Source organism: Dermacentor albipictus, chromosome 10 (genome assembly GCF_038994185.2).
Source record: "Dermacentor albipictus isolate Rhodes 1998 colony chromosome 10, USDA_Dalb.pri_finalv2, whole genome shotgun sequence".
Lineage (NCBI taxonomy): Eukaryota > Metazoa > Arthropoda > Arachnida > Ixodida > Ixodidae > Dermacentor > Dermacentor albipictus.
The window spans coordinates 54,531,438-54,545,485 of record NC_091830.1 but is presented as its reverse complement, the minus strand read 5'-3'; the positions used below and the strand labels follow the sequence as shown (position 1 = coordinate 54,545,485).

The window sequence follows — 14,048 nt, the reverse complement described above, 5'->3', positions numbered from 1 at the left end:
CTTGCAGCGTGGCTGAATATGGAAAGAAATGCATGCAGCAGCGTGTGAAAGAAGAAAGGAGAAACAAAAAGAACAAGATAGAAAGGAATTCGCATGGACGGGCTCATATTCTTCCCATCATTACAATATATTTTAAACCGAAGCTTTCATTGTTGCTTCCTTCCACTTTTTCACCACTGGTTGGTTCTTCATTCTTTGGCCGGAAAACGGCACCGGATTTTCTGCGGCACCGGGCCCTTGACGCTCAGGCGTTAAAAACTAAGAACACTTTCTCATTTTACAAGACATCTTGCTTCTGCTTCATGAAACTGCACGTGGCATAGATTCGAGGGAGGCTTCTGAAGGCCATTTGTAAGCATTTTTACTTGTGAAATGATTCTGTACAAAGACCGCACGTGTTTAAGATGTAGAAGCAAAAGAGCTGTCGTGTCCATCAGCGCAGCAGTAGCTAGCGTTCAAAACATGCGCGCCCAATAACGAAACGGGAAGTGTGGCTCAGGTATTAATGCCGGTGGCTTGCAGCGCCTAAGTCGATTCGGCCGCTGGACTCTATGGGAGTGTTCGCTCTTCTTGAATTTCTTTCTCTATGCATAGAGTGTCTATCCCGAGGACTGCATGCCCAGAAAGTAGCCAACACAATTTGTTTTGTTTGTTGTGTCGTCTTTAAAAAAATACGGGGCATACAGTTTTTCGTATGCACAGGTTCTCTCAGAAATGTTATCAGCCACGTGCACAGTAAATAATGATAAAGCTGGCCATGAAGTCATTTCATTAACAACGTATTTGCAGGTTTTACGGAATCGTGAAGAAAGTATCTCTTCATTAGAAGAACCTAACCGTAAACTTAAGCAGGAAGTAATAACAGTGCACTCCTACGACAATTCATTACGTACTCCGCGGCAAGTGACGTGTATGTAGAACGCAACTATGACGTAAATCGGCATACACGGACGATTTTTTTTTACATTCGCGTCACTAGTATTGTTGCAAGTGCAGCAGTCCTTAACAATAGTTGTAGATAGCAAAGCCTGTTTCTATCACTGGGGCTTACCAAATTGCGAGCATTGCGGGGATAATAGGTTCCAAAAAGCAATTTTAGGTTTCAAGGAGCATACACGTTTCATCGCAAACGAGCTCATATGTTGGTGGCGACGTTTATAAAGAACAATCATAAATTACCTGCCCACTATCGTCACGTGAGCGACTAGTCTCTAGTGCTCGCATTCCTCACGGAAATTTTTCTCTTCTTTGTTTGCAATTCTGGACGCAGTTGCGTGTAAACAGCATGCGTTTACCGAATTGAACAGCAGACGTTTACCAAATTGGGGATTCCATTTAATGTGTAAGCACAACATAGAACTATGCTACGCTCTGACACTATTTTAGAGCCATAGCTTACTTTTCCTCTTTCGAGAAATTACTTTGTTGTTCTTTGTTCGCTCGTCTGCTGGTACACCTCAGTAGACATACAGTAGTGAAAAACAGTCTGATAGAGTAGTTTCTAGTGAATAATTATTACTTACTTTAATAACACATTAGTTGTTGTAGCTTTCTTTTTTCGATGAGGCCAATGTAACCGCTGCTGCTGTCAGAAAGGCAGCGATGCATATGAATTTCGCTATTCACAGTGCCCTGAAATTGCACTTTCCATTTGGTTCGTGCCTTGGTGCTCACTAGAGCCTACATTTCCGTGTTTGTGTACAAGTGGCGTCCGTAGGCCATTCTTTTCTCGCCTTCGTTGATATATTACGATACAGTAAACGTGTACGATCATGCAAAGCCATTCGCTGTCACCTTCTCCATCAGTAATTCGATTGTATCTCATCAGTGCGCCTACCTACATATACTGGTTGACGTGTACGATTTCCTACTGATACGTTCTCAGAGTACGCAAGTTGTTTGCATGGTTGGTGAGTGATGCGGTGCAAATAACATATGATAGTGGGTAGCATTCAAGGAGCTATTGCCCAATGATAGCTGTTTTGAGTATCGCATATATGGCTAAGAACAACTGAAATAAAAAATACTTAGTTTGGCTCATCCTATACAATGAATCCAATTTTACAGGGTGTCCAACGTTAGTTACGCCAAGGTTAAGAAAAACATATATGCGAGTGCCGCATAGCTAGACAACGACAGCGTTATACTTCTTGCCGTCGCTAGGAGCTAGTCAAATTTTTTTCGCTGAGGTATCTAATTAGTTAATAATATTTTAATACATTCTGGAATAATCACAGCTAAATTGTGAAAGGGAAAATTGTAGGCCATCATGAGAAATTCTCGATCCGTATTCCTGTTGCTCTATACAAGCTACAAAAAGTTATTTCCAAGTTTGCAAAAAAAATTCTGCGAAAGGCAAAAAGAGTGCCGCCACTTTTCGCAGGCTTTCGCGGACTATCGTCATGTCGTACGCAATGTCCTATGCATGTCCTATGCATAAAGGTAATATATGAAGGGTCTACGTACGGTTGATGTTGCGTTCGTCTTGCAAAATTGTGCGCATTAGTGCGCAATTACCAACGTCAGTGAACGATTTTATATTAAAATTATTTGCACAGCTTGCTTGTGAAGTTGCAAAATTATTGTAGTTTTCGTTGTAATTGTTCGCAGAAACATAGAAATATAATTTATTCGTTCCTTTTCCTCTTGTTTTCGCAACGTTCTGCAGGAAACTTCAGTTTTCGTAGCGTGTGCCCATTGATCCTACGAACAGTAGGGTCACAACCTGGGCGACGATGGTCAACCCGTCCTTTCTTTTTATCCAATCACATATCCATGCCGCACGTAAGATGAACAATGCGGTACCTGTCGCTGGGCACAAAAACGTCTTGCGGGCAGTTGCGGTTGCCTTGCGCGCAACACAACGCACAGCTGCCGATTCGAAACATGCACCTGCGTTAAACGAACGCATGCATTGTCTGCGTCATCGCTCAAAAAGTGCTCGCCAGCTGAAGCATATGACGCTCGCTTCTCCGAAATCTTACCCCGCGTGTTTACCATCGTTTTTAAACTGTAAATATTATTACGGTAGCAAGTACGTGGACGCTCAAAGCAAATTACGTGGACACTCCAAATGCCGACTGCGTAGCCATTGAGGTTCAGACGACGGCGAATGTGCGATAATACCACGACCCGTGCCCCGTGGTCTGTGAGTGGGAGGAAAAGCGCACGAGCGTGATTGGAGAAGGATGGTGACTTGATGCGCCTCGTCTTCCCGCCAAACCAATGTTAAACGTCACGTGATAAAGCGCCACCAAAAGGGAGTGGAGAACAGCCAGGCAATCACTCGTCTTCAAGTCTAATCCGGCCATGGCTGTAACAGGGGGCGTGGCTGAGGGAATCGCGGTCAGCGTGCCGTATACCTTGGAAGAGACACGTATAATATTGTAATTCGCGAATATAAAGCATAGCAGATGCGATGAACCGAAGTAGTGCGAAACGTTGGCTACCCGCTTGCCAGCACATTTGATCAAGCCAGCTTTGTGACAGCGAGCGTTCTCATCATGCATTGAGAACTGTTCATGGTTGTCCATACGTGCGGGACACCATGTTTGTTACTTTATTTAGTAAGCTAATGTTACAGCAACTCACACGGCCGATAAACTTTAAACACCTTACTCTCTATAGTTACGGTAGGTTATTCACGTATGTTCTCCCTGTAACTAGGCAGAAGATACCCACTGAGGGTGCTGTGTTTTTTCAGTGGAGTAAGAGTGATACCGTTTGATCTTTATCGAATGCTTTTTACGAATATCGGAATGAAGTGTTTTTGCTACGTTGAGCTTATCACGACATTGAGTTTATGCACGCACCTTAAGCTACCATACAACACTTCCTAAATCTGCAGTGTCTTTATTTAATTTCACTCTTCTGCGATATGGTGGGAAACTACACCGCAAATGTGGCACGAGAGATAGGTGGTTATATGAAAAGCGACATGCGATCAAAGACGCTATTCTTGTAAAGTAATAAATTTAGGGCTCTATAACGTAAACCAATTGCAGTGAGAAATCATTCCAGTCTCTTTGCGTGAAATCTGCGTAACCGCCGATGCAAGAGTGGGCGAGGACTCGTACACTTCTTGAACAGCCCAATCAAACGATCTCTTCGTTGTAGGATATCCCACTTGTTTGGTTTCAAGGCACATACATTGGCTGCCACGACAGGTTTGCTTCATATGGCCGGCTGCAAGAGGCGTGGATCACACAGTATTGGAGAAAGCTGTAGTAATGCCGAGCCGATGCAGTGAAAGTACATCACCATGCGTTAGGGGTGGGGGGGGGGGGGGGGGGCTTTAGCAGCCTCTCCAAGTGGTGCAAGCAGTGCTACGTAAAGTCGGCACTGTGATGAGAGTGGTGCTGGCGTCTGCGATTGACCAGTTTCAGGTTGCGTAGCTTTCGGCGGCCACTTGGCGATAGCGGGCAACGGGATGAAAGAAATCCCGCCAAGATGGATTCTCAGCGAATGGGATTTGGCAGGACGACACCGTTGGCAAAAGATTGCATATCCCTCAGTATCTCGCATCAGCCAGTGAAAAACCGATCGACAGGCAGCCATTTTTTATTGTTTTTGTAACTGAGCAGCCTTTGCTGAAAATCTGAAACCATTCAGTTTTGTTGGGCAAAATGGTGCACCTTGAAGGTTAAGGCGCTATACTGTCGTTTGAGTTTTCATGGTTTTGTGAAGTTGTATGACAAGCCGGCAAAGTGCAGACGTGTGGACCAATAGCTGAGTATTAACGACGACAAGGGCGTACAATCGGAAGCAATATTTTTTTAGTTCCTCCTAATCATGCAGAACCAATGTATACGTGTAATTTTGAGATGAAGAAATCTTGCGGTTATCGGGAGTTACTCTTGCAGACAGGCAGAGCGGTCGTCTCCTGAAAGGTTTTCACCAATCCTGGAGCGCTGATGGCCGAAATGGTTATAGAAGCAGAGTGAACATGGTTTATTTTACGGTACTTCTTGACGACATCTGGCGATATCGAACCAAATTTCACTTTCAATTGTATAGAAGCGCATCTTCAATGACAGCGCCTGCCCGGAAGTTAACGTTTCAGCAGTTATCTCGAACCACCATAAAATCGTGTACACGAGCCTTCTTTCAGTCAGGTGCGCCAATGCCATTGTGGAAATAAGAGTGATGATGGCAGCTGTATGTGCCGAGAAACAAGGCAGATATCTAAATAGAATAAATAATTCTCTACCTTTCTTTCTCACATTGGGACATATTCATTACGGAGTATGGACGAAGAGTAGGCAGATAGTCAGTAGCATATTCTCTATCGTGAAGAAAAGGAAGGGAATCAAGGAAGCCTATGTTTACCGTAAGCATTTCTATTAGATGTTTGCAGGTTGAGAGATTTCCACCAGCCAATAATAAATGTGCTCTATTCCGTGTTATATATGTTTTATTACGCTAAACAGAAGTGCGTTAACTGGCACAACTATGTTGCTAATGTAATGGGATTTGCTTTTCTAACAGACTAAAATCCGAAAAGTGACGACTGACACAATATCGTGGAAAAATTTTTTAATACAACACGACAGAAAAATGTTAGTGTAAGCAAGATCTAGCTTAGGTCGTTCTTGGTGTGGCAGCTTTTGTGTTGTTCTATTTTCCCTTTTTGCTTAATTACAAATTGTACAGTACGCCATTTGTGAGCTAAATAAAGCTGATATCACGAAATATCCTAGATGTTTTCTTAGTAGTCCCGCAAAATGAAAAATGTCGCCTGTGACTATTATGGTACGCACACGCAAGAATAATAATCACTGCTAATTGCTCGTGTGTGCAGTAGCTTGTTTTTTCGATATCTTGTGAATTTATGCGCAATATTACTTTTAAACTTAGCGCATTATATGGCTGACAACTGCAGGTATATGCTTCAAGCTGCATAATCTATTCTCCGGGCAGCGCAACACGTGGTTCAGCGAAATCTAGGTAACATTTGGCAAGAAGTAATGGACGATTGTTTCTAGTAGAATCCTGCTCAACATATTAAAAAGACGATCGCACATTGCTTCAGATGTTGCTGCTGCCTATCTCCTCAATATCGCGTAACCTTTTCACGTGGCATAGTGTTGAATCAACAGATTTAGTATTACAGAGCAGAAATTTTTGCTGAACAAATCAAAGCAAGTAATCATCCTTCCATGTTTAATTTAGGGAATAAACTCGCCTCCTCGGTGGAGCTTGTCTATCCATAATTTGCACGGATCTCTGGATGGATACCCGTAGAGTCGCTGTAAGAACGAACATAAGACTTGCCTCATCTAATGTCCCGATACCTAACTTGTATATCTAAACTTGGCGAGACATTGTTATAATACATTTAAAGCGAATATTTCTTTAGCCTCATTCTTTGGCTTATCCACTTTCACTACTGATGCAGCTGGCTGCTGTTTCGCCAACCAGCTCTTGCCTGATACACGCGTTATACCGAGAGTATTGTCGTCATCACGCCTGTTTTGCCGTGCCATTGTCCTTTCCATACTGAAAGTATTGTCGTCATCACGCCTCCTTTGCCGTGCCATTGTCCTTTCCGTTAGCGTTCGGCTGCAGTCTTGAACAATTAGCAGATAGGAAAATAGTGCAAACAAACACTGGATTTACGGCGAATCAAGGCAGCCCTTCTGCTGTATATGGGTCAAACTGAAGCTAACGTCTTCCCACCCAGGTCGTCCTATCATTAGCATCTCTTCTCTCTTAGGCAGCTGACTGGTGCAGGGCAAATTGCAAAGAAATATCGGCTATAGAACGGCAGACGATGCAAGTAAGCGCAGGCTGAGCTCCCAAATCAACACACCCTCGTTGTGGTGACATCATTCTCTAGCTGGGATAGTCAATCAGTCGTCACCAGTTCACCCTCGTCATTGCATTTTCTTATTTCCATACCCATCATTGCGTCATTTTCACACAGTGGCTTTCATACCCTGGTGGTTGGTAACGAACTTCGTGCAGACACCAGATATAAAGCAAACTTGGGCGGCTCTAACAGAATGCTAGGGTCATAGTGCAACCGATGCCACCACGACGTTCGACGTTCCACTGTCAACCTGCTGGCTCCTAGCTACAGTCTTCGACAATAGGCAATCACCGGACATAGTGCAAACAAACGCGGAAAATATTGTGGATACAGACGGCCAGCGGCGGCCCGTGTCGGAGAACAGCGCCTACACGTGCTACAACAGACAGATGGCGCCGTTGTCAGTCCGTTGCTGTCGTTCTATTCTCGTCATTACATTATTGACAATATATAGTAGCCATGCCGTGGTGGTCCTTTCATCGTGGTCACTTGTAATTATTAAACTGTCGTCATCCCTTTGTTGCGATATGGTCACTTGCATTCAGTCGTCGTCATACTGTCATCGTCGTTGCAGCGTCGACATACAAATTTCGTCTTGCAGTTTCCGTCATACTGCTGTAATCAATTTAATATCGCCAACGTATTGTCGTCGTGCTACATCATCAATTTATGTTTCGCGATTACCATGATCACATAACCGTAGTCATTTCACCGATGTCAAACCATCGGCACTATTCTAGAAACGGCACTACATCGTCGCTGCGCCGTCGTCACGTCAACGTAGTCACACCTGAATCAGCGTGCAATGGTCGCCATGCCATTTTCATCCTTTCATTTTTGTAGTTCAGTCGTCGTCATGCCACCTTGTTGTTCCATTGTCGTCATTAAATACTCGATACGCCGTCATCGTTATACAATCGTCATTGCAGCATCGTTATCCAATTGTCGTTTCGCCTTTGTCATCCTTCAACTGTTCTCATTTGATCACCGCCATCCCATTGTCTCCAAGCCGTCCTCGTCACTACAGCTACGTAATTCCATTCGTCATAACGTCTTCTTCTTGCAGCCGTCGTCATACCTCCGGCATCATTCTAGACCCGCCTCACCTTGTCACCACGCCTGTTGTCATCAGACTCTCATTGTCATGCTAGCGCTGTCATCCCATAGTTGTCATGTTATAGTCGTGGCATAGTCACCGTCATTATGTCGTTTCTTCCTGTTATTATTAGATCATCATCATGCAGTCATCGTCCCACCGTCGGGGTCATTCAAACGTCTTTATGTTGCCGTAAGACATGCATTGTCGCCATGCCAATATCGTTTTGTCGTCGTCCTTAATCTACTATTATCGTTGCCTCGTCGCTATTGAACCGCTATTATTACGACGACGTCACATTGCCATCTTCACGCCATCGCGGTAGTTCCTACGCTGTTTTGCCTTCGTCGTCATGTGTAGCTTGTAAGTGAGTGAGTGCAACACATTTATGTTGCACGAGGAGGTTCCTATGTAAAATGTGTCCAACTGGTTAGTGTGAACTGACCTTCTTAGTGTGCTTTACAAATACCAACAAAATGTTTCCGTAAACTGTGTTCCAGAGCGCGCGGGAATCGTGGATTTTTTTGCAATATACTATTTTGATTGTATCTTCTACATAGCTTACCACATTTCAAAACAGATATCCTTGTAAGCAAAAACTTACATTGTTCATGTGATGCACTGGATTGTTATTTGTTGTCAGCGTCGCATAAATTGTTTAGGTTTGCTATCGAATGAAAGAATATGGTATTAATTTATTGAAACTATTATTTCAATCGGAGTAATATGAACGTTAGCAATAATCTTAAATCAGTTGCACTCGTGGCATGATTCTTACTCCTTAGCTTAAAGTCTTAGCATGCGGTGCCTTTTAAATAAATTGTCTGTAAAATCTCAATGTAGCAATTGTCCCACGAGCATTGGTGTCCCTTATCGTCAGCGCACGTGATCCTCCAAGGCGTCAAGGATTTGCTGGAAAGGTTGTTAGAAGTTGTTCTGGTATTTTCTTCCCCTCTTACTCGGTGAACACTGCCACAGTTAGGTTACTGATTAAAAGCCAGTCAGCGAACAAACCTTAAACACGAGCGACCTCTCAAAACACCTGAGTGATGCCATATATGCACAAATACATGATCCCTCTCTGTTTCCAGTTATGGCTGTTGCTGGAAGCAGTTCCGGCAGAACTAGCACTCTCTCATTGATCTCCGCAGGTTCGTAGGGCTTCATATAAAGAGAAAGTGAAGCTTTCTAAACATATTCAAGGAGTCAGGATCGGCTATGTATTGTCCGAAGCAAATGAGTTAAGGGAATAGAATAGTCTTTGTGCATAATTAATTCATCGTCTGTAAGCCGTTTCTCAAACCGCATTGCGAACAGAATGACTGTTATAAAAATGTGTGCGAATAACAAGCTCTATTTAAACAATATTGTCTTGATCATCGTACAGTAAGATCGAAGAAAAGCGACTGTAGGCTCTGACATTTCTAAAAAAATTATAAATTACTGTGCTTATATGACAGCAGCTGTAAGGTGAAAGAAAAGTTTCAATCTTTCATATTTTGACGTACAAGTATAACGATTCTCCCTTACTTGGTACGTCCACAGCATATGATTATTTACCATGACAACATGCGTTATATGTGAAGGAAAGTTAACATTCAAAGCTCTGTGTCACAAGAACACGGGTACCGGAAACTATGTACGTACGCTAAATACCGCACCTCCACCACCCTTGAGACTTTTCCTGTTTAAAGCCTCTAACCGGCCGCGTTCCTGTTTAAACTTCCTTATTTACATCTCGGTTTAAAAATTTGAAGACTTCATAATGAAATTCTTTCGTTTAGCCATTCACGCTTGATTTCACGCGATTTGGCCGCGAACAGGCGCCTGAAGACATTTATTACCATGAAAAAAAAAACGACCACCTATACATCGCAGCCCCTGGAAGAAGCAGTTCGTCCTCGATGATACCACCATCCATTGGTGCTTTTCGAATGTCTGTAGTAATATTTGCTTTGCAATTGCTTTGAAAATAGTATTAGATGACTTTGGCAGCTGTTACGTGGCGTTTATTTACCGAGGGCTGTGTATCTGCCACTGGAGCGTAAACTAATCGAATGGTCGCTCTTTTCTTCTCCATCGAAAAAAAATCCCCAAAACTAAGAGTAAATTTTCCATTGCGCGTGCAAGTGTCCCGCTTTAGGTTACCCTGCGTTGGTGATCAATTAGCCGTTTCGCAGATAGCAGTAAGGCGCGATGTCGGGTGCATTGAGAGAATGTAAACTAACGAGACAAAGATATAAAAAGCAATATTTTGTATTGCTGCATGGACATCAGCGCGAACTCTATAAAATCAAACAGCACCCGCAAATAAAGGCAAATATATGCATATATATACATATATATGTGTGTGCATGCATGCATATATAAAATCAATGAATAGAACCTTTACCATGTGCCTTAAGCGACGTTGGTTCTACAGGAGAGGCCAGTCCAACAAGCCATGAAAGGGAGATAACTGAGAGAACATTTGGGATCATTTTGCTGTTTTAGAGCTGGTTTACTCACTGTTACTGCTCGCATTCACTGTCGTTCACTGCGGGTAAACATCCATGTTGATGATGTATGACAACACAGGTCGACACGTTGAAGAGACGACACAAATGTTTCAGAGTGTTCTGAAAGTATTCGACAAACAAAAATTCCGCAAAGCGAACTGTGTGGCGACGCTTACCGAAGTGCAGTTGGCACCTATGTGTTCATTGTCCATTGTTTGTGCATTCTTTGAAAAGTAAAAAGAAAACACGCAAGAAAGGCTGCTCGTGATAGGTGGGACAGTGTAAATTGTATTGTGCTAAAGAGGCACTCCATGGTCATGCCTAGTGACGCTTTTGCAGATAAGTGCGCGCATATAAGGCGACTGCATGCTTTTTATTAGGTTTGCATTACAAAACTTTGATAGCGCATTAAATTGGCTACAGTGGGCATTCAATCCTTGGCATGTAATTGCGACGTGGAATGACGTCACGATCAAAGTAACGTGAATTGATGGTGGTGTACATGAAATAAAATACTGGATTGAAAACAGATTGCATCTTTGCACTTTATTTAGTGAATTTTATTGTTTTTATATGAGATAACGTACTTGCGTAAGTGTAAAGTATGGTTCACTGAATAAATTACTTCACCGCACTTTGTGTTTACTTGCACGAGTATGCGTTTAGGTAACTCTTTCTTTGCGTCATTTTAGGCCTCCACGCAAAATGCACGCACGTGCGGGTGATAACGCGCCTAAAGGAATAAAAATAGGCGTGAACAAAAGAAACCTAATTGATTCCTTAAATGAAACAAAATTTGATGTTCTTGCGCAGCCATGTTGTTCGCTTTAGGAGTGCAGTTTAATACATATGCCTAATCTCACCACTGTCTGGTCCGATTTCTTGAACTAAGACGAATATTGGAAAGAAAATTTAAAGTGTTAACAAGGTAACATTGTGCGATAAGGTACCTTGAAAATGAATTGTCTCATAACCTTGAAATTTTATACTCGAGTTTATAGTGGCAAGAAGAACTCGAAATCTAAAGCATATTTTGGATTACCTATTAGATGAACCAGCTGTAAACGAACACCTAGATAAGGGGGCTGTGGGCGTGAGGCTGGAATACCCGCCATGATTGCTCAGAGGCTATGGTGTTGGGCTGCTGAGAACGAGGTCGCGGGATCGGATCCCGGTCATGGCGGCCGCATTTCGATGGGGCCGAAATGCGAAAACACCCGTGTACCTATATTTAGGTGCACGTTAAAGAACCCAAGGGGGTCGAGATTTTCGGAGTCATGCACTTCGGCGTGCCTAATAATTAGAAAGTGGTTTTGCCACGTAAAATCCCACAATTTCGTTCAATTTAGTGAGGCTGGAATTTGGTTCTGTTATATGTACACAAGATGGGGATCACGTCGCGCCAACCACCAGAAGGCATGCCTGTCACTGCAGAATTTTAGTCGAATGCCACACTCACAAAAGGAAAAGAAAAATGATCGTGAGTATTGGCCTCCTTCGCCAAACTGGTCCTACAATGCTTCCATTATAGTTTTTGACTATCCGTTTTTTCTAAAATTGACCGGGGTTAAAGATATTGATCTTCCGTCTTGACATCTGTCAATGACCTCTCATTCCTAACATCTTATTTTCCCCTTTTTCGTTTCAAGTGCCACGCACCCTCCGATATCGGAATTACGACCATAGAGTACAATAGGCGCACCCGAACGCTGAGGTACTACAGCCACATCGCCTTTGGATAGTATGCCGTATAAAGTTTCTACATCGTCCCAAACCGACACCCCGCTTCACGGGTGGTTGTAACAGGCGATAATGAATGGTCATTAAAAGCTTTTGTTTGGCTTTCGCGGCATTGCAGATTCACAAAGTTATTGCTAAGTCAGCAGCTATTCAACACCGCGCAAAAACCACTGATCCAACAGATATATTTGAATCTACATGAAGGTAAGTCAGCTATTTGAATCTACATGAAGGGTATACAGATGTTATTGCTATGCATACAGTTGTCTTTATTTTTTTGCAACGTCTAACATCAGCCGATGTTTAAGCACAGCACAGATCACGACAATAATGTGTCGCAATGTTGATTTTGGGGCAGCATAGTGTTCACAAGCTATGCTAGAAGACAACCACCAGCTCAGCTGGATGCTCCCAATGAGGTGTCAGGGATGCTTGAATAATCTTCAGTAAAAAAAATGATGAAAGGTGTACGTAAACAGGAGAGTGGCACATATGTAATAAACATATATTACCGTATTATGAACACGTATTTGCATTTCAGCATTACCATAACCCTATGTAACCAATGCGATACAATGACACATACCGATTTTGGGGTTTTGCAGTGATTCGTGCATTTAGGCCGCAGAACATGCGCAGCTGATCGAGAATGGCGTTAGATCAAAAATAAGAAATTTCAAGGAAAGTGCTGAATATTTTCCGCTATTCTATAAAATGTATCCGCATTAGAGCATATGGCATGATTTTATATAAAGATGTTCTAGGCTATTATTTAATGCTTGTGTGTGAGATACGTATATGTGCACACTGGCACTAATTTAGAGGTCGCAATTCAGGGCTTCCCAGGCTGGTGAGAACACACTATTTTATGTACATACACAACCACAAATAATACTGATACATACTATGAGACACGCAACAATAGTGAGCTGAGAAAAGGAAGCTTCGATTTAATAACGTCACTTATTATTGTTATAGTGTCCGTGCTCCTCTGGATTCCAACACACACACATGCTTTGCTTTTTCAACCACATTGAGCTATAAGGCGTGCCACGTTAGAAAATTAAGACAATATAGCAATAATTGCTACATTGCATTGACTAGATAACATTTCGCGCAAATCAGGTGGAATCCAGTAACGGCTTGATGCCGTAAATGTGCAATATGGAAAACTAAATGCTGGGAAAGGCGGCTGTCAGCCCAGGATTGCCAGTGTATGTTATTTGCCTTGACAGCAGGTTTATACATGAAAAAAGTTTGAACTATTTCTTAACGCTCATCCTTCTCCGAGTTCTCGAAGGGACTGGGAAAAATAATAATGAAAAGTGGTAAATTTGGGAGTCACATACAGTTTTAAAATATTCTAATTAGCGGAAAAGTACGAGTATCTTAGCCTAGCGTGTGCGCGCTGGATTTTTTTTCTAAGACATCTATAAAAAGAACTTCTTAGCTTGCTTAAAACGCTAATTTCTTGCATATTTCTCTCAATAAAGTTTACCACCACCACCACTGCATATCTCTCAAGAAAAGTATGATTTGAAGAAGTATTGGAGGCGTATAGCCGTACCAAATGAGTCACAGTTGTGCCGGAAAGGCGAAGTATCAATTGCGATAGCGAATGATTAGACAACTAAGCTTAGTAAGTAACGATAGTAATTATTTCGACGGTAAAAACTTGTATGCATTTGCTTCCGAACTAAATTACCAAACACGGTGTCAAACGCGCGCTAGCAAGCATCAACGGTTCCCCCTCGCTAACTGCAGACTCTCGTAGTCAAAACGCTGACGTCAGGAAGCAAGGCGGCAGCACCAGGTGAGAGGATCTTCGTGTTGCTTCTCGCTGTAACATCAACTAAGCGCCGAGAACACAGCGCACACGAAGCTATCAGCACTCGGCGCACCA

The 14,048-nt window shown here is 42.7% G+C and overlaps 1 protein-coding gene across 3 annotated transcripts in view; it reads right to left on the bottom strand.

The window, feature by feature from the left end:
* The window catches only part of LOC135907670 (papilin-like), a 45,615-nt gene extending 35,057 nt beyond the window's left edge, over positions 1–10,558 (bottom strand). For all 3 annotated transcript variants that reach the window (XM_065439371.2, XM_065439372.2, XM_070527081.1), the window contains exon 1: positions 10,300–10,558. In XM_065439371.2, coding sequence (XP_065295443.2) covers positions 10,300–10,387 — 88 coding nt within the window. In that variant the 5' untranslated portion in view covers positions 10,388–10,558. The remainder of the gene's footprint in view (positions 1–10,299) is intronic.
* Positions 10,559–14,048: the final 3,490 nt, after the last annotated feature.